Source organism: Haliotis rubra, unplaced genomic scaffold, assembly GCF_003918875.1.
Source record: "Haliotis rubra isolate DU_JTF1 unplaced genomic scaffold, ASM391887v1 Scf118, whole genome shotgun sequence".
Classification (NCBI taxonomy): Eukaryota; Metazoa; Mollusca; class Gastropoda; order Lepetellida; family Haliotidae; genus Haliotis; species Haliotis rubra.
Window position 1 is genome coordinate 1,663,547 of NW_025765092.1, and position 21,654 is coordinate 1,685,200.

The following is a 21,654-nucleotide window of genomic DNA, read 5'->3' on the forward strand; positions in this document are numbered from 1 at the left end:
ACTCGCTCACTGTATCACGAGGCCACCTGGGTCACACATGGGTTAAGAATTACCGTATATTGACCGCAGATAGGCAGAATTTTGGACCAAAAAGCAGTCTGTAGAAAGGGGTCTGCTTACGTGAGGGTTACACTTTGATTAAACTCATTTGAGAAAATGACTTTTGTCCGTCAAGATGTCAAATGTTCATTTTAAACATCACTAGACAAGACTTGGCAGTTGGGGAATGACATGTAACCATCAGAGAAGCATTACTTTGAGTATTGTCCAACACAAACATTCTCAGGAACCATGGTAACCTCTGTTCAGCCATCAGAATTAGGGTAGCCTTGTGGTTAAGGGTTTGCCAGAAACACTGAAGACTCCGGTTTTAATCTCTACATGGGTACAATGTATAAAGGGTACCCTTGGTGGAATATTGCTCACAGAGGTCATCACAGTCCCTTAACCATATTGTTTTCCCTTTCACTCAACCCTTGCTGTAATGCAAAATTTCTAAACGAAGTCTAAATTGTCCTCTGAATCACCTCACCTAGGCTCCTTTTCATTTTAAATGGAGTTGCTCATTTCTTTTAAAATTTTATGTTTTCAGAGGTCAAACATTATTCTACCAAGAGTGTCTTTGTAAACTGCGAACATGTAAAGAGGAGCAGAACAAGTTTAAAAAGAACTGTTTACTCTTTGTGGATGGACAGAAACGTGCAAGCTGTTACGTTTTGTGCCATATTTTCGAAAATAATGTGAATATAATGTGTGTAGGATTTATACTTCTCTTACCATTACTCAACCAGTATCACAAAACAAGACATAAGAATGGGCTTCACACATTGTACCCCTATAGGGAATCAAACTCGGGTCATCAAGGTGTCCAACAATTTAACCACTAGGCCACCCTTACTTAGTCAGTCTCAGTGTGAGAAACCCTTGAAGCAGACCGATTGGTCTTGTGATCATGTATAGTGTGAGAAACCCTTGAAGCAGACCGATTGGTCTTGTGATCATGTATAGTGTGAGAAACCCTTGAAGCAGACCGATTGGTCTTGTGATCATGTATAGTGTGAGAAACCCTTGAAGCAGACCGATTGGTCTTGTGATCATGTATAGTGTGAGAAACCCTTGAAGCAGACCGATTGGTCTTGTGATCATGTATAGTGTGAGAAACCCTCGAAGCAGACCGATTGGTCTTGTGATCATGTATCAGTGATATTTACAATTACCTGCATAATATGTAACATGTTCTCACAATGTTTGTGTAGTGAGGGTAATGCCTATAGCTAGACACTGGCTGGTTTTGGTCATGTGTTTATTTATGATGTTTATCCCATTATGTTGATGTATATGTATCTCTGTATATATTGTGTTTGATTTACCGAAGTGACAGCTAACTTTTTGCATCACTGTTGCTATCTGACGATTTTGTCCATATTTTATTAATTTTGCTATATAAATACTTATGGTAGAGATTGGAAAGAAAAGCGCAATCTGTTTTAAGTTTTTACGATTAATTGTTTTTAATCTATACATGCCTCAGAAATGATTCCATCCAAGTGAAGATGCAACATTCCTCTATTTTCTTATCAGTGTTGATGAGTATTTTTGTCAGCCTATACATATCAGAGACATCTTTCCCTCCAAGTGGTTTCGTTTTGTCAGTGTTTATACATGTCCATGTCCGTCCATGCATAGCTCATATGAATCCAACCATGACACAGCTGTCATAGCAGGGATGATCCTGAAATTGATGTGTTGTAATTGTTATAATCTGGAGACCCTGTTTAATGGACCTTTAGGCCAGACCAATTATATTTCTTGTTTTACGGATTTTTGTCGTCAGAAAACCTAAGGCAGGAGGGGAAAAAATATATATCACCAGTCAAAGCAAAAACCCACATGATTATCAACTAAAAATAAGTTGAGTTAGTTTAGGTTTCACACTGATTTCAAGAGTATTCTACTTATATCACATTAACATTAGGAGTTTATTTTTTGAGGGGGGACATTTTTTCTTATTCTTGAAAAAATACAACCAGTGGATCCACAAAACAAGAAATAAAATTGGTGTGGCCTTATCAACTATTTTTCAATGGAACAATAATAATAATAACTATGTCTGCTCTATCATACATCGTCCCCATCAACACTGCCCCACCCACAACCACCATGACCACGGTTGTTGAATTTATGACCGTAAACATTTAGTGAGGATGTTGTTAGTGGCCAGGTCTTGGTCAATCTTAGTTGATGAGCATTTTATTAGAAAGTTTTACATTTGTTTGCCACTTTTCTGTGATATTAATTCCATTTTGTTTTTCAGAAATATTTATTTGTTGTATATACTTTTTAAATACTGAAGTTGTTACAACCAACTGACTTAATGAAACAATACCAACTGTGACTTAAATGTTTCTTGTTTTTACTTCAAAAAGCCAATTTATCATTGCCTTATTTGTTATACATTCTGTTTTTCCTTGTTTTCTTTCTATGGTGATACTCATTTTATTGTTGCCATTTTAACTATTTTCCAATACTGATATTATCAATTAGTCTGTTTATGAGACAAAGACCGCTTATATGAATATCATTTAAAACCTTCCAAATAGATTATTCTTAGTTGTTAATTGTATCCATGCTGTATTAGTCATTTAATAAACTCATTGGTTAAAATACCCTTTCAGGATGTTACTGTTATTGATATTCTGGTACAAAAATCAGTAGGGATGGCTAAAATGATCACTAATCGGGAATATTGTTGATAGTAAAAATGATTAATGAATGTCTTTATAACAATTGTGTTATGGATAATGTCATACATAAACTTTTGTGATAGAGAAAAGTTTTAATTTTCTCACACAATATGCAATTTAAGGACTTTATTCATGGTCTGCTTCTAAACTATGTTCAGGATGCTGCTTTTATTAACAATCCATGCAAATACATAGCACCACTCACCAGTGATATGAAATATATTCATTTCTTTCATTTTTGCTCAAAAGTTGCCTCTCCAATATTTAGCTATCGATATTTAGTTAACGATTATCGATTTCTATTATCAATAGCCAGCCCTAGAAATCAGTAGCCAGAGTAATCAATGTTATTTTGTAACAAGGTCTTTTTGCCTTTGTTAGAATCCAGAACACGGTCTATTTAATTTAGAAAGCTCGTCATGAATAGCTGTAATATTGCTGATGCGGGGCAAAGCACTAATTATTCATTCATTCTATATAAAAAGGTTTAGCATTTATAAGTGCCATTTATGTTACATGAAGGTATCAGTAGTTACTTAGCAAACTATTATTAGTAAATGCAAATCATTGCATTTATGTCACTTCACTTGCCATATGTTTGCACTAGCTCTACAATATTTGCACTGTTATTGCACTAGTTATACAACTTTTGCAATATTGTTGTACTAGTGTCACAACCTTTGCAATATCTTTTGCACTCAGTGGAACAATCTGTGCTGTATAAATTCATTAGTATTTGCAGAAGAGCAGTAAGGTTAAGGTAAACTCAACTTTACAATGGGGTTATTAACATCTAATAAATCTACCTTTTCTGTGATCGATATTCTTCAAGACTCATGACATTGGAATGTATTATTATGTCTGGTAGTTGAAAAGGAAAGTCTTTTTCTTTCATTATTTTTTTTCTGTTTATGAATAATGTGCATAATGCTATTTTATAGAATACCATATGTATATATGTTTGGTGAAATTAGTCTATTTTGCCTGAGAATGTATATATTTTGTGAAAGTGTTGATTTACCAATGCCTGTTGTCTATGTTATGTGTACAGTGATATAGACAAACCTCCAATAGCCAGGTAATCAAAGTATGCTGTATGTAGAGATCACCCAAATGTGATATGATCATACTTGATTGTGTAACTTGAGTATGCTGTATGTAGAGATCACCCAAAAATGTGATATGATCATACTTGATTGTGTAACTTGAGTATGCTGTATGTAGAGATCACCCAAATGTGATATGATTGTATTTGACTGTGGAACTAAAATACAGCAAATGAGTCAATTGTACAAATTCACTAATAAATGAGGTAATGAATCATATTTTGTTCTTGGCTTGGATTCATTGTGCATCTCGTGTGTATATCATGTGTATCAAATGTGCATCGTGTGTGGATCTCATGAGATTTAGCCTAGTGGGTGGGGTAGCCCTGTGCTGAAGAGTTCGATTCCCCACATGGGTACAATGTGTGAGACCCATTTCTGGTGTCCCCGCCCTGATATTGCTGGAATATTGCTAAAAGCAGGGTAAAACCAAAGTCACTGACTGATGTGATTTAAGAAGAAAACTTCCATTTCTTTACAGGTTACGTTTGCGTTTTAGTAGATCAACTGTGACACAATAACATGAACTTTTGCATGCATTTTGAAAAATCCTAAGTATATTTTATCATTCGTAATTTATGCTCTGTAACAGGGATGTTGTCAATTTATGCCATGACATTTCCGGCGTCTCTTTGACAAAACATTCCCATATTCAATACCTCCAAGAGACATCTTCTTCCCGTTTCCTACAATCAAAGACTGAGCAGTAGATTGATTCCTAATGTATATTAAATTGTATGACATAAAACCAAACTGGTCCAGTATTGATTATTTACAGACCGCCGCCATATAGCTCCAAAACTACTGAGAGGCTGAGAGCGGCATAACTACAAACCAATAGAAAATAATAGTATACAATAAAAGGATGTTTCAGATGGTTCTGAGTACCATGCAAACAGAGAGGTATATAATTAATATAAGATGTACCAAATTATATTATAAAATTTATTTTAGTACACGCATCATAAACTATCTAAATGTGAAGGAAATTACAAAAAAACAAACAAACACAAAAACATACAGAACGCAACTAACTAAAGGAAACCACAAACTGTTGGACAGTCAACTGTCATAATGTTCGGTGCTGTTTGATGTGAACAGGCAACAACCAAAACGGAACAAAAGTGGGGTCACTACAAACTGGTGGCAGTTGCACCTAAATAAAACACTCCATAACCATACGAAATATGTGTTGTAGGCAGTCAGCTGTACGATTCAGACCATTTCATAACCATGTGTTTATGAATTACAATCGAAGAATGTTCGCCAAACATTGAGGCACCGTAAGAGCGCATCATAAACCAGGGGCGGATACAGCTTTTTGAGAAAGGGGGTTGGGGGGTGCACACCCTGAAACCCCATCCCTCTGGATCCGCCTATGTAAACACATAAAAAGGCAAGTTATTTGTCCATTGGAACAAACAGGATCGTATGGTAAACGTCAAAATACGGAATCGCGTCGGTCTTCTTATTTGGCACTGATATACATTTAGAAATGTATTCCGCTTGTCTACCATAAAACGTTTTGAAACATTCACAAAGCTTTATTACAAACACATGTCAGACAATGTTTTGGACAAGTCAAATGGTTCTCTCTGAAATCTTCGTAGAAAAAAATGTAAGCTCGATTGTGTCTCAGAAATTGTGAAATGTAAACACCTAAGACAGAAGAATTTAGAATATTGCTCCATATCAAGTCTTGAGACTCATGAAGATCCGGGTCTGACTTGATCTTCAGTAACCCATGCTTCTCGTTAGAGGCGACTAACTGGCTCGGGCTCGCTGACTTGGTTGACACGTCATTGTATCCCAATGCCGTAGATCGATGCTCATGCTGTTGATCACAGGATTGTCTGATCCAAACTCGATTATTTACAGACAGACGGCATAAAGCTGGAATATTGCTGAGTGCGGCGTTAAACACCAACCGACCAACAGTTGATGTTCTGGCCGAGTTATTGCCTGTAGGTGTCACCTGTTCCATCAGGCGTCTCCTTACACTCCCGCTGCATTTGGCAAAAGAAAGGACAGCCTGCTGTCCACGTTTTATATGTAGAAATATTTTATCCGAAAATTAGCCTCGTGTGACATAACCGTTCATATTTTGTTCAGATGTATAAGCTGAATATTTATAACATTGCAAACTGAACTGTGCATATAAGACGAGTATATGGATGACAACTTCTTCTTTATTGTATAACACGACGTTTCTGGGTTTCTTCAGGTCACCTGAAGAAGGGACAAGAAGTAGCCCAGAAACGTCGTGTTATATATACAATAAAGAAGAACTTGTCGTCTATATACTCGTCTTATATATTCATCAACTTCTAAATGCCTCTCAAGAATCTGAACTGTGCATGTATGTCAATCGCTCAAAGGGCCACCCCAACGACTGCGCTAGGATCTGATCAGACAAGAGGATTTCTCTAACAAGCCCTGGCTATCCAGATATAAAACACACACACACTTGGTGTCTTCCCCTGTGGTACTCGCCGAGGGATTTACGTACTCAGTCGCGTCACTTATGTCTAAAACATCAACATCGTGATTTCAGAACCACGGAACAAAACATCAAAGTTGCAGGTACCTCAAACCATACATATTAGCGGTTGAGAACCGGACCCATCACTGTGACAACATTCCGTCTTGCAGCAAGACTGACACCCATGGCATCAGATCATGGTCGTAATGTACAAAGTATAATGTATATTGATATTAAAAATAAAGAAAAGAAAATACAGACTGAGCTCTGTCGGCGACAAAACAGGGCAGATTGAACTACTTGATGATGATGGCGTTTTGGAGATTTCACTTGCGCTTTCCGATATGATGCGTAATTCACACACGGGTCAATACCCGGTTTTACAAACTCTTTTTATTCCTCCATATAGTAGCGCCCTCTACCTCTAATAACCTATTTATATCTGGATTAGTACAAAGAGAATCGATTTTATACTCTACTTCACTCCCCATATGATTACAATGTGTAAAGCCCATTTCTTGTGTCCCGCGTCGTGATATTGCTGGAATATTGCTAAAAGCGGCGTAAAATCATACTCACTCTCACTCATCCGGGGGGACATGCGTCTTAAAAAAATTTGTTATTTGTGTAACGTGGATATTGCTGGTATTGTAAATTCGTTAGCGTTCGTTAGTTTTGTTTAAAGGATCGATTCTTCACGTACAGTGGAAGGCTTTCATATCAACTAAGAGGGCCGTTGGGTAGCCTAGTGGTTAATGCGTTTGTTCGTCACGCCAAAGACCCAGGTTAATTTCTTCCCATGGTTACCATGTATGAAAGCCCATTTCTGGTGTCCTCCGCTGTGAAAGTGCTGGAATATTGCTAACAGTGACGTAAAACGTTTTCATTCGTTCATTACTGCCTTGTATTTTTGGTGAATATGATTCTTTTACTCAAGTGGAGTAAGTCGCCATGAATTAAATTTGTTATTTATCACATAACTACGTATTCCTTGTACTCGAAATTAGTTATCAACGACATGATATTCCTTTTCTTCGAAGGACCATGATGGCGGACTGAGTCCAGATATCCCCGAAAGTAAACAGCTAACCGTATTTTTAGCGGCTACCTTACGAAGCGACGATTTAGAGTTACACCCCTTGGAAAATGTCAGCGCCCATGGGTTATGAAAAGGCAACAAACTGACAGCTGACATTCCGTGTGAATATACACTAAAAGTCACTGGAGTGCAGACCAAAACTCTTGTTAACGTGCCAGAGTTAGCTTACGGTAACTGTTATTTTGATTGGAATGCACAATTAACTCAACCATTGAGCACGACATAGCTGAAAAAACAACAAAGACTTGTCCATAATAGGCGCCCGACTCTATTCTTATACATATAGGTCATACTTATAAATATATCAGAGTCGGGCGCCTATGGACTTGTCAAACCAGGGGAGTTACGAAACGCGGTTTCGCTCTGTGATCAGCTGTGTGCGTAATCTTAAGCATATAGTGAATGGGGAGTACTGCATTTTACCGGGCGCACTTTTTCAGATTAATTACCGCTGCTGGGCTTCCCTAACCCTAACCCTAAGGATCGTAAAGGGTGCCTAACCCTAACCCTAAGGATCGTAAAGGGTGGCATACCCTTAACCTAAACCCTAACCCTAAGGATCGTAAAGGTTGGCATACCCTTACACTAAACCCTAACCCTAAGGATCGTAAAGGGAGCAGCGAGGTTGAACCGTTTACAAACACATCGGCTCATAAAACGACTGACCTATCGTCTGCTTATATGTTTTCGGACGTCGTTATATTTTCGGATGTTAGTGTTTACACTCGCTGTATCGAGGCGAGTATAAATCATTGTGGCCCTGCAGGGAGGAAAATTATGATAACAAGAACAAGATGTCCCTATGATAGACTATAGAAGTCTGGTGCTCATCTAGACTTGGCTATCATAAGGATAGAATTACAAATCATCCATGATCCCACATTCTGTACAGCAAAGCGTAAGGGACCATGTGAGCAACAATGTCATCACCACACTTGCAGTATTGACAATGCGTAAATCTGAGAGAAAAAGCCAAAGGATCAATAAACATTTTTTTCATCTATTTCAGGTAGTGTACAGTGTTGAGGAATAATGACAGGCTACCATGAATTTGTGAAGAGGATTTATGAGAATTCTGACATCACTAGGTCACCAGCAGATGACCGCAATTATCGATGTTTGGAACTGACTAATGGGATGACAGTATTCTTGGTCAGTGACCCCAACACTGACCGGTCAGCTGCTGCACTTGATGTCCATGTTGGCAAGTACAAACAGTGACAACATACTGATCCATATATGCAGTAACAATAGCTTCTTCGGAGCTGGATACTTGTGAGCCTTCTAGTCTTTACATTAAACTGTCACTTGCGGGTCCTAGTGAAAATGGTCACAAAACATCCAAGTCAAAATGGCCACAAAAAAGTCAAAATGGACCCAAACCCCTAGTCAAAATGGCCCCAAACCCCTAGTCAAAATGGCCACACCAAAAAGTCAAAATGGCCATAAAAACATCAAAATGGCCACACATTATTTTTTATATTTTGTTAATACTCATAACATTTTCCCATGTTGTATTATTTGATATCAAGGTGTAGAAATGACAAAAGAAGTTATATCAGACAAAACTTGATGTTTATTACACATCAACAAATCATATTTTCAACAAATAAAAAGACTGATAAATGTAGGATTTTTCTTCATGTACATGCACTTTTTGTATTTGGTATATTTATATTTGTTAATATAATAATACTTCTCCAAAGCAAGAAGTATTTTCAAAACCCAGACCTCACATGAAGATGACCTGAAAAGTATAAGAACAATTAGAATAAACACAGAGATTAACAATTAATTGATCAATTATGGCTTAATTAGTTAACGAGGCACTTCTGGATTCACAGCTTAATTAAGGTTACACAATGTATGTAATCACATGTTGATTAGTAGTTAACGAGCCAGTTAAAGGATAAGTGGTCATTTTTTTAATACCTATGCATCTTACCTTCATCTTCACTTGTGACTCCTGAAGTTTACCAGACTCTATGGGATGGGAGGTTAGGTCCATTCTCCCCTTTTCTTTTTGTTCACAATAAACATATAACCATTTACATGTATGTATCTTCCACTATGAGAAGTAGGAAGAAATTTATTGTGCATTTGCCATAACTGAAGTTGTGGAAATGATGATGAAAACTGTCAGTTCCAACATTATTAAAGCATGCAAGTTTATGTAAGCAATTGAATAACTCACTACAAATGAATTGAGTGAACTAAACTCACTCACTAACCCGCTGGTTCACATGTCAACCCGCTTGAACATGTTATCAAAACACTACCCAATGATACAGGGCTTTGAAATAACATCTGAAAGTATTAATTAAGTAAACATTGCGAGAGTATTTGGTCTACTCCCATTTGTGAGAACTCCCAATTGTGAGACTCCCAGTTATGAGACAGTGGAGTAGGTAATTAAGGTCTACTCCCATTTGTGAGAACTCCCAATTGTGAGACTCCCAGTTATGAGAAAGTGGAGTAGGTAATTAACAAAGAAAACACACCATACTCCCCTGTCTGATAGAATGGATTAACCCTAGCTAATTACTGATTTGGTGTCCTCCCATTTGTGAGAACTCCCAGTTGTGAGACACATTAATTAATGGTTCAGTGCACATAGGTGGTGTTTCCACATCCCTACAATGAAAGTGGGATCAGCCCAGGATGAAATAGATTATCAAAGATTATAATTAAACAGAAGAAATAATTCATTGAATATTTTATTTATTCAGAAGAACATGTAATTATGATAACGCATTTTTATTGACTGTTATGAAGTTTGAAAGTCATTTTGGTTTAAGCATATTTTATTATTTTTTATGAAAATGAATTGGGATTGGTGAAGTATTAATGCTTATGTTAACACCGCTCCCATGCAACATAAAATATAAAATGAAATATAATTTTAAGTACATATATATATATATACAGATTACATCAAATACAACTATTTGCTAAGTAGTCATAATTAGAGACTTGCAGTTGTGTGTGTCTAACAAGCTATTGTAGGAATATAAATCAATCACCAGAAGGTTGTTGAGTTAATTTCAGTATTTCCCTGTGAAAATTTGAAGGTTGTGTCTTGATGACATGATCATGGACGGATTCAACTTTTTTCTGGTGTACACAAGGAGTGAATTCTTTGTTTCCGTTCAAAAAATTATCCAGGTTATAACGGGTAGTTGTTACCCACAAGAGCAACATGCACTGTCTATTAAACGTCTGTTATACTTATCGGCGTTTGGGTCGCTATATCCGAGCCTGAGGCAGCAGTGAACGATTTGACAAAAACAAGAGCCATAATTAAGATCAATATAAATCTTGTTTTCAGTTTTTGTAATTAGGTTTTAAAATTCTTTGAGACTGCATGACTCTTTGGAATTTGGTAGGGCATTCCATAAATTTATTGTGTCGGGTAGAAAGGGTTTGGCATAAGGGGCATTTCGACTGTAAATTTCAGAGTTATTTCAGAGTTATTTCTTAAACTATAGAGACAGAGACGGAGTAAATCTGAGTAGGTAAATTGATTTCTCTTTGATCACGAAGTTACCTACACAAAGTGTTTAATTATTAAAGACATTTACCTGAGTATGTTAATCAATTTATCTTATAAAGTTTCATTAGGTTACCTCCACAAGATTCAGCTACATAGCAAATCAGTAATTAGCTAGGGTGAATCCATGCTATCAAACAGGGGAGTATGGTGTGTTTTCGTTGTTAATTACCTACTCCACTGTCTCATAACTGGGAGTCTCACAACTGGGAGTTCTCACAAATAGGAGTAGACCACTGATTTGCTATGTAACTGAATCTTGTGGAAGTCTTAATGAAACTTTAAAAGATAAATTGATTAACATACACTTTGTGTAGGTAACTTCGTGATCATTGAAAGAGAAATTAATTTACCTACTCAGATTTACATCCGTCTCCAAAACTACAAGATATAGTTTAAGAAATAACTCTGAAATACAAGTTTACAGTCAAACTGCCTCTTATGCCAAATCTTTTTTACCCGGGCACTACCCGTTATAACCTGGATACCATTTTGAACGGAAACAAAGAATTTACTCCTTGTGTAAACCAGAAAATAGTTGAATCTGTCCACGATTATATCATCAAGACACAAGGCTTCAAATTTTCTCAGGAAAATACTTAAATTAACTCAACAACCTTCTCATGATTGATTAATATTCCTACAATAGCTTGTTAGACACACACAACTGTAACTCTCTAATTATGACTACTTAGAGAATAGTTGTATTTGATGTATACTTAAAAATATATTTATGCAATAGTCAATATCGATGATGTCACATCCTCCATTTCATTTTGTATTTTATGTTGCATGGGAGCGGTGTTAACATAAGCAGTAATGCTTGCTCACCAATCCCAATTCATTTTCATAAATAATAATAAAATATGTTTAAACCAAAATGACTTTCAAACTTCATAATAGTCTATTTCTTCTGTGTAAATAGAATCTTGGATAATCTATTTCATTAATCTACTCATCAATAACTCCTTTGGGTACTCTTCAACAACTGGGCTGATCCCACTTTCATTGTGGGGATGTGGAAACACCACCTATGTGCACTGTTAAACAGCTCAATGTATTACATAAGAAAACAGCTCAAAGTACAGGACAAAAAAAAACATCTCAAAATTAAATAAGTAACAATCTCAAAGTATCATGTAAGAAAGCATTTCACTAACAATACTCATTGATATGAAAAAAAATAATGTATGGCCATTTTAACTTTTTCTTTGGCCATTTTGACTTTTTGGTATGGCCATTTTGACTGGGATTTGTGGCCATTTTGACTTTTTGTGTGGCCATTTTGACTAGGGTCAGTGTGGCCATTTTGTCGTGTGGCCATTTTGACCTGTTCCCTCACTGGCAGGATACAACTGAAAAATGAAAATAATACCCCAATAATGCAATTAGCAGTCTCTTCCAAAATGTGCTATACCTATTTTGTTGTCTGTATATACAAAGACTTCATTTGATTTTCTTGTGTATTTTTTTTAGAAGATCATGTAAATATATAAGTACATTCAGTTCGAAATCTGGGTAGCATGTGGGATATAAGGTTTTGCCTGTGACTAATATTGTTGTTTGTTGTTGCTAGGCAATATGAGTGACCCTGAAGAGCTGCCCGGCCTGGCTCACTTCTGTGAACACATGTTGTTCCTGGGAACAGAAAAGGTACAGTCATAGACTCACACATCATAGACTTGCACATCACAGCATGCCTATTGACACCATTGATAACTATTTCATGAAACAACTTCAGATGTAAGAGCAGTCTAAGTAAACTTAGGCTCAATATTCGTTTCACTGCTATACTGAGTCTAACAAACCCTAGTAGAAGGTCGCATCAGCTAACCTTTTGGACTGACCAATCAGAACACAGCTTACCAAATCGCGAATGTTAACATTCGAACATACCGTTTGAACCTTTGCCTAAAAAAACCTTGAATGATTCCGAATGCTATTTTCCGCACAGTCGCTTCCGAGTGATACACATGAAGGATGCAGTGAGTAAACAGTTGCTGAAAAAAGTGTATTTGTCAATATTCCACGATGTCATCTTGCGGAAATATAAGTTAATAGTAACTATATCATCAGAAACCCCTAAGCGTATATACTGCAGGTCAAATATCAATGTATTATGCAGATTTTTGTTTGGTGATAGATCAGTGTTAGCGACCAGGGAAGAGAAAATCCCAAAACCGCTTTGTAAGTCCCGCCCAACCCTGACAAGTAGTCGTTGTCTGATTGGTTAAATGCATTCGTCCGTCTCGCATTTGATTGGACGGTCATAGTTCACTCAAAGGTTAGCTGATGCGACCTTCTACTAGGGTTTGTTAGACTCAGTATAGCAGTGTAATGAATAATACTGAGTCTAAGTTTACTTAGACTGGATGTAAGAGAAGATTGTATTTGATGTTTAATCAATGATAATGCTGAAGATGCTGATGCTGATGCTGATGATGATGCTGATGATGATGCTGATGCTGATGATGATGATGATGATGATGATGATGATGATACAAAATATATGCACTAAGATCTAAAACACATGAGCAGTTATAATGATAACTTTACAGTTGATCTTCCTTCTAGCTGATCATGATTTTTAATAAACTTTGTCTACTGCTGGTGTACAGTGACATCTGTAGGCTGAATAAGGTTTATACCTGCCTGCCTGAGTTGGTTGTTTCCACACTTACTGAATAACGGTTTTGTTGTGAGATAAAACATTGTAATTTCAATAACATTCAACAAGATTTTGTCTTTCATAGTCAAAGTATGTTTTTGTTGTTTTCCAGTTCCCAAATGAAAATGAGTATGGGAAAGTAAGTATTACAACATTTAACATCAGCAGTGACTGTTACTATGTCATATTCATTGGTGTATTACACAGATTTAAAAAAAATACCAATGCTACAAACAACCCCTTAAACATAAATAAACACTAAATTTAGACATGAGATAACTGACAAAACAATGAATGTTCTTAAGCATGGGAAAATCCATAACACAGAGATATTTATTATCATACAAAATCATTCAAACAGTATTTCATTTGTATATGGCTTTAATTAAATTTTGAGTACCATTATTAATAAATATATGTTGTTTTTTTAAGTTCCTGAACGAACATGGGGGTGGCAGCAATGCCAGCACCTCCACAGAACACACCACATATCACTTTAATGTCGGACCAGAACATCTTTCTGGAGCACTGGACAGGTGACATGTTACATTATATTTTTAACTGGAGTGAGTGAGTATCGTTTTATGCTGCTGTAGCAATATTCTATCAATATCGGGGCAGGGGACACCATTAATGGGCTTTATGTATGCCTATGGTCTTCGATGTGACAAGAGAATGCTTTGTGCTATCCTTTTGGCTACCTGACTGTCCCTTTAACTGCAGTAATTCAATGCTTATCACTTATGTATGTATCAATCACATGGCCTTAGCTAATAATGATAGCAGGTAAGATTAGGCCTCCAGAAACCTCGCTGAAATATTGGAATGTGGAGTTAAACAACAACAGCACATATATTTTTCGTCTGGTTTGCGCGGGAAAGGGCAAAGGGAGGTAACTCGTGGGTGAGTGTATTTATATGTCTGCTTCGGGAACTTCAAGGTATTCAAGTGTTCCACTACCATTCGAAAGGGAAAAGAAGATCGCAAAAGATCATGAGTCAGGATAAGTATAATAATATCAATTTTACTTAAAAAATTACGTTTTAATTGATTCAGATTTGCTCAGTTCTTTCTGTGTCCGCTATTCACGGAGTCGGCAACAGAGAGAGAGGTGAATGCTGTCAACTCCGAGAATGACAAGAACGTGAAGAATGATGCTCGGAGACTGTACCAGCTGGGGAGGATGTTGTCAGACCCACAACACCCCTTTGGAAGGTTTGGCACAGGTGGGGAGATGGGCATTTTGATGAGCTCCAATATGAAGTTTTTCTGCAAAAGTTATTCATTATCATGTGTTTAGAAAGCAGTCAGGTTGCTAAGCAAACAAAGTGGGTTTTGGAATTTGGGGAAAGAAACATTTGAGTGTTGACAGAACATCGAAAATGTCAGCTTTATCTGTTTTTTATTATGTCAAATACCATTTAGCCAGTGGTTTTCTGATTCCCCACCGACAACTGTCACGTGTTGAGATGTATGATTTTCTGTGCAGGTAACAAAGACACCCTGGACGTGATCCCCAAGCAGAATGGTGTTGATGTCCGGGCAGAGCTGCTCAAGTTCCACGCAAGGTTCTACTCTGCCAACATAATGCAGCTGTGTGTGGTGGGGCAAGGTGACTGCTTCTGTTTTCCGCAGGGAGGAGTGAGTGAGTGAGTGAGTTCAGTTTTACGCCGCACTCAGCAATATTCCAGCCATATGGCGGCGGTCTGTAAATAATCGAGTCTGGACTAGACAATCCAGTGATCAACAGCATGAGCATCGATCTGCGGAATTGGGAACCGATGACGTGTGTCAACCAAGTCAGCGAGCCTGACCACCCGATCCTGTTAGTCGCCTCTTACGACAAGCATGGGTTACTGAAGATCAATATTGTAACCCGGATCTTCACGGGTCCCGCAGGGAGGAGGATAGATTGTCATATACACTGGTGCTGTTGCCTCAGTGTAGAAGCTCTTATATCACAGAAGACAGGGTTGACTTACCAATGTTTCCATATTCCTGTCTGCTGAGATGAGTAAGGTTCAGGAAGGGCAAGTGGCACTTCCTTACTGTATGCAGTTTCATGGATAATATTTACGAATCCTAACAGTTCCGATGGGTTTTACCTTCTTGCTTCTTTCAATGAGACATTTTGGTACATATGTTAGTTTTTAGCAAGCGACCAAGTTAAATCCCTTGGCTATTGGCTGGTTGTGGAGTAGCATTGTTGGTTGTTGGGTAGGGTTGGGTGGTTGTGGGGAAGGGTTGGGTGGTTTGGGGTAAGGTTGTCTGGTTGTGGGGTAGGGTTGGGTGGTTGTGGGGTAAGGTTGTCTGGTTGTGGGGTAGGGTTGGGTGGTTGTGGGTAGGGTTGTCTGGTTGTGGAGTAGGGTTGTCTGGTTGTGGGATAGGGTTGTCTGGTTGTGGGGTAGGGTTGTCTGGTTGTGGGGTAGGGTTGTCTGGCTGTGGGGTAGGGTTGTCTAGTTGTTGGGTATGGTTGTCTGGTTGTGGGGTAAGGTTGTCTGGTTGTGGGGTAAGGTTGTCTGGTTGTGGGGTATGGTTGTCTGGTTGTGGGGTAGGGTTGTCTGGTTGTGGAGTAGGTTGTCTGGTTGTGGGGTAGGGTTGTTTGGCTATGGGGTAGGGTTGTCTGGTTGTGGGGTATGGTTGTCTGGCTGTGGGGTAGGGTTGTCTGGTTGTGGAGTAGGTTGTCTGGTTGTGGGGTAGGGTTGTTTGGCTATGGGGTAGGGTTGTCTGGTTGTGGGGTAGGGTTGTGGAGTAGGTTGTCTGGTTGTGGGGTAGGGTTGTCTGGTTGTGGAGTAGGATTGTGTGGTTGTAGGGTAGGGTTCTCTTGCTGTAGGGTAGGGTTGTGTGGTTGTAGGGTACGGTTGTCTGGCTGTGGGGTAGGGTTGTGTTCTGGGGTAGGGTTGTCTGGTTGTTGGGTAGGGTTGTCTGGTTGTTGGGTAGGGTTGTGTTGGGGTGTAGGGTTGTCTGGTTGTGGGGTAAGGTTGTCTCTCTGTGGGGTAGGGTTGTCTGGCTGTGGAGTAGGGTTGTCTGGTTGTGGGGTAGGGTTGCGGAGTAGGTTGTCTGGTTGTGGGGTAGGGTTTTTTGGCTATGGGGTAGGGTTGTCTGGTTGTGGGGTAGGGTTGTGGGGTAGGGTTGTGTGTTTTTTGAGTAGGGTTGTGGAATTGGGTTGACTATTTGTGGGGTAGAGTTGTCTGGTTGTGGGGTAGGGTTGTCTGTTGTTAGGGTAGGGTTGTCTGGTGTATGGGGTAGGGTTGGGTGATTGTTGGGTAGGGTTGTGTTGTAGTGTAGGGTTGTTTGGTTGTGGGGTAGGGTTATTTGGTTGTGGAGTAGGGTTGAGTTGTGGAGTAGGGTTGTCTGGTTGTGGGGTAGGGTTGTCTGGTTGTGGGATAGGGTTGTCTGGCTGTGGGGTAGGGTTGTCTAGTTGTTGGGTATGGTTGTCTGGTTGTGGGGTAGGGTTGTCTGGTTGTGGGGTATGGTTGTCTGGTTGTCGTGTGGTTGTGAGAAATTGATTGTTCGCATTGAAAATACATTTTATTTTTTTATTTTTTTATGCTGTGTTGCTAAAACAATGAAAACACAGAGTGGAGTGATTTATTATGTTGTCATCTTCATTGAGGATAATGTGTGTTGTTCTGACAGAGTCCTTAGATGAATTGAGAGAGATGACTGTCAGACTGTTTTCTGGTGTGGAGAACAAGAACATCCAAATCCCAGAGTGGCTGGAACATCCATATCAGGCAGAACAACTTCAGGTATAACATCTCCTGCATGTAGATAGTGTCAGGATGTTCTCGGGTGTGGAGAACAAGAACATCCAAATCCCAGAATAGATGGAACATCCGTATCAGGCAGAACAACTTCAGGTATAACATCTCCTGCATGTAGATAGTGTCAGGATGTTCTCGGGTGTGGAGAACAAGAACATCCAAGTCCCAGAGTAGCTGGAACATCCATATCAGGCAGAACAACTTCAGGTATAACATCTCCTGCATGTAGATAGTGTCAGGATGTTCTCGGTGTGGAGAACAAGAACATCCAAATCCCAGAATAGCTGGAACATCCATATCAGGCAGAACAACTTCAGGTATAACATCTCCTGCATGTAGATAGTGTCAGGATGTTCTCGGTGTGGAGAACAAGAACATCCAAATCCCAGAATGGCTGGAACATCCATATCAGGCAGAACAACTTCAGGTATAACATCTCCTGTATGTAGATAGTGTCAGGATGTTCTCGGGTGTGGAGAGCAAGAACATCCAAATCCCAGAATAGCTGGAACACCCGTATCAGGCAGAACAACTTCAGGTATAACATCTCCTGTATGTAGATAGTGTCAGGATGTTCTCGGGTGTGGAGAACAAGAACATCAAATCCCAGAGTGGCTGGAACATCCATATCAGGCAGAACAACTTCAGGTATAACATCTCCTGCATGTAGATAGTGTCAGGATGTTCTCGGGTGTGGAGAACAAGAACATCCAAGTCCCAGAGTGGCTGGAACATCCATATCAGGCAGAACAACTTCAGGTATAACATCTCCTGTATGTAGATAGTGTCAGGATGTTCTCTGGTGTGGAGAACAAGAACATCTAAATCCCAGAGTGGCTGGAACATCCATATCAGGCAGAACAACTTCAGGTATAACATCTCCTGTATGTAGATAGTGTCAGGATGTTCTCGGGTGTGGAGAACAAGAACATCCAAATCCCAGAGTGGCTGGAACATCCATATCAGGCAGAACAACTTCAGGTATAACATCTCCTGTATGTAGATAGTGTCAGGATGTTCTGGGGTGTGAGAACAAGAACATCCAAGTCCCAGAGTGGCTGGAACATCCATATCAGGCAGAACAACTTCAGGTATAACATCTCCTGTATGTAGATAGTGTCAGGATGTTCTCTCGGTGTGGAGAACAAGAACATCTAAATCCCCAGTGGCTGGAACATCCATATCAGGCAGAACAACTTCAGGTATAACATCTCCTGTATGTAGATAGTGTCAGGATGTTCTCGGGTGTGGAGAACAAGAACATCCAAATCCCAGAATAGATGGAACATCCGTATCAGGCAGAACAACTTCAGGTATAACATCTCCTGCATGTAGATAGTGTCAGGATGTTCTATAGGTGTGGAGAACAAGAACATCCAAATCCCAGAATAGATGGAACATCCGGTATCAGGCAGAACAACTTCAGGTATAACATCTCCTGTATGTAGATAGTGTCAGGATGTTCTGGGGTGTGGAGAGACAAGAACATCCAAATCCCAGAATAGCTGGAACACCATTATCAGGCAGAACAACTTCAGGTATAACATCTCCTGTATGTAGATAGTGTCAGGATGTTCTCGGGTGTGGAGAGCAAGAACATCCAAATCCCAGAATAGCTGGAACACCCATATCAGGCAGAACAACTTCAGGTATAACATCTCCTGTATGTAGATAGTGTCAGGATGTTCTCGGTGTGGAGAACAAGAACATCCAAATCCCAGAATAGATGGAACACCCATATCAGGCAGAACAACTTCAGGTATAACATCTCCTGTATGTAGATAGTGTCAGGATGTTCTCGGGTGTGGAGAACAAGAACATCCAAATCCCAGAATAGATGGAACACCCGTATCAGGCAGAACAACTTCAGGTATAACATCTCCTGTATGTAGATAGTGTCAGGATGTTCTCGGGTGTGGAGAACAAGAACATCCAAATCCCAGAATAGATGGAACACCCATATCAGGCAGAACAACTTCAGGTATAACATCTCCTGTATGTAGATAGTGTCAGGATGTTCTCGGGTGTGGAGAACAAGAACATCCAAATCCCAGAATAGATGGAACACCCGTATCAGGCAGAACAACTTCAGGTATAACATCTCCTGCATGTGTATGTAGATAGTGTCAGGATGTTCTCGGGTGTGGAGAACAAGAACATCCAAATCCCAGAATAGATGGAACATCCGTATCAGGCAGAACAACTTCAGGTATAACATCTCCTGCATGTAGATAGTGTCAGGATGTTCTCGGGTGTGGAGAACAAGAACATCCAAATCCCAGAATAGATGGAACATCCGTATCAGGCAGAACAACTTCAGGTATAACATCTCCTGTATGTAGATAGTGTCAGGATGTTCTCGGGTGTGGAGAACAAGAACATCCAAATCCCAGAATAGCTGGAACACCCGTATCAGGCAGAACAACTTCAGGTATAACATCTCCTGTATGTAGATAGTGTCAGGATGTTCTCGGGTGTGGAGAGCAAGAACATCCAAATCCCAGAATAGCTGGAACACCCATATCAGGCAGAACAACTTCAGGTATAACATCTCCTGTATGTAGATAGTGTCAGGATGTTCTCGGGTGTGGAGAACAAGAACATCCAAATCCCAGAATAGATGGAACACCCATATCAGGCAGAACAACTTCAGGTATAACATCTCCTGTATGTAGATAGTGTCAGGATGTTCTCGGTGTGGAGAACAACAACATCCAAATCCCAGAATAGATGGAACACCCGTATCAGGCAGAACAACTTCAGGTATAACATCTCCTGTATGTAGATAGTGTCAGGATGTTCTCGGGTGTGGAGAACAAGAACATCCAAATCCCAGAATAGATGGAACATCCGTATCAGGCAGAACAACTTCAGGTATAACATCTCCTGTATGTAGATAGTGTCAGGATGTTCTCGGTGTGGAGAACAAGAACATCCAAATCCCAGAGTGGCTGGAACATCCATTATCAGGCAGAACAACTTCAGGTATAACATCTCCTGTATGTAGATAGTGTCAGGATGTTCTCAGGTGTGAGAGAACAAGAACATCCAAATCCCAGAGTGGCTGGAACATCCGTATCAGGCAGAACAACTTCAGGTATAACATCTCCTGTATGTAGATAGTGTCAGGATGTTCTCGGGTGTGGAGAACAAGAACATCCAAATCCCAGAATAGATGGAACATCCATATCAGGCAGAACAACTTCAGGTATAACATCTCCTGTATGTAGATAGTGTCAGGATGTTCTCGGGTGTGGAGAACAAGAACATCCAAATCCCAGAATAGATGGAACACCCATATCAGGCAGAACAACTTCAGGTATAACATCTCCTGCATCTGCATGTAGATAGTGTCAGGATGTTCTCGGGTGTGGAGAACAAGAACATCCAAATCCCAGAATAGATGGAACATCCATATCAGGCAGAACAACTTCAGGTATAACATCTCCTGCATGTAGATAGTGTCAGGATGTTCTCGGGTGTGGAGAACAAGAACATCCAAATCCCAGAATAGATGGAACATCCGTATCAGGCAGAACAACTTCAGGTATAACATCTCCTGTATGTAGATAGTGTCAGGATGTTCTCGGGTGTGGAGAACAAGAACATCCAAATCCCAGAATAGATGGAACACCATTATCAGGCAGAACAACTTCAGGTATAACATCTCCTGTATGTAGATAGTGTCAGGATGTTCTCGGGGTGTGGAGAACAAGAACATCCAAATCCCAGAATAGATGGAACACCGTATCAGGCAGAACAACTTCAGGTATAACATCTCCTGTATGTAGATAGTGTCAGGATGTTCTCGGGTGTGGAGAACAAGAACATCCAAATCCCAGAATAGATGGAACACCCGTATCAGGCAGAACAACTTCAGGTATAACATTTCCTGCATCTGCATGTAGATAGTGTCAGGATGTTCTCGGGTGTGGAGAACAAGAACATCCAAATCCCAGAATAGATGGAACATCCGTATCAGGCAGAACAACTTCAGGTATAACATCTCCTGTATGTAGATAGTGTCAGGATGTTCTCGGGTGTGGAGAACAAGAACATCCAAATCCCAGAATAGATGGAACACCCGTATCAGGCAGAACAACTTCAGGTATAACATTTCCTGCATCTGCATGTAGATAGTGTCAGGATGTTCTCGGGTGGTGTGGAGAACAAGAACATCCAAATCCCAGAATAGGGAACAACTGTAACACCTCCCTGCATTATCAGGCAGAACAACT

General features: G+C 39.6%; 1 protein-coding gene across 1 annotated transcript in view; it reads left to right on the forward strand.

Moving 5' to 3' along the window:
- Positions 1 to 7,479: 7,479 nt before the first annotated feature.
- LOC124259345 (insulin-degrading enzyme-like) overlaps positions 7,480 to 21,654 on the forward strand; it is a 38,818-nt gene continuing 24,643 nt past the window's right edge. The window contains 8 exon segments of the mRNA XM_046693471.1: positions 7,480 to 7,601; positions 8,441 to 8,635; positions 12,558 to 12,634; positions 13,762 to 13,788; positions 14,082 to 14,185; positions 14,706 to 14,875; positions 15,139 to 15,261; positions 17,289 to 17,401. Of these exon segments, the coding sequence (XP_046549427.1) occupies positions 8,464 to 8,635; positions 12,558 to 12,634; positions 13,762 to 13,788; positions 14,082 to 14,185; positions 14,706 to 14,875; positions 15,139 to 15,261; positions 17,289 to 17,401 (786 nt within the window). The 5' untranslated portion in view covers positions 7,480 to 7,601; positions 8,441 to 8,463.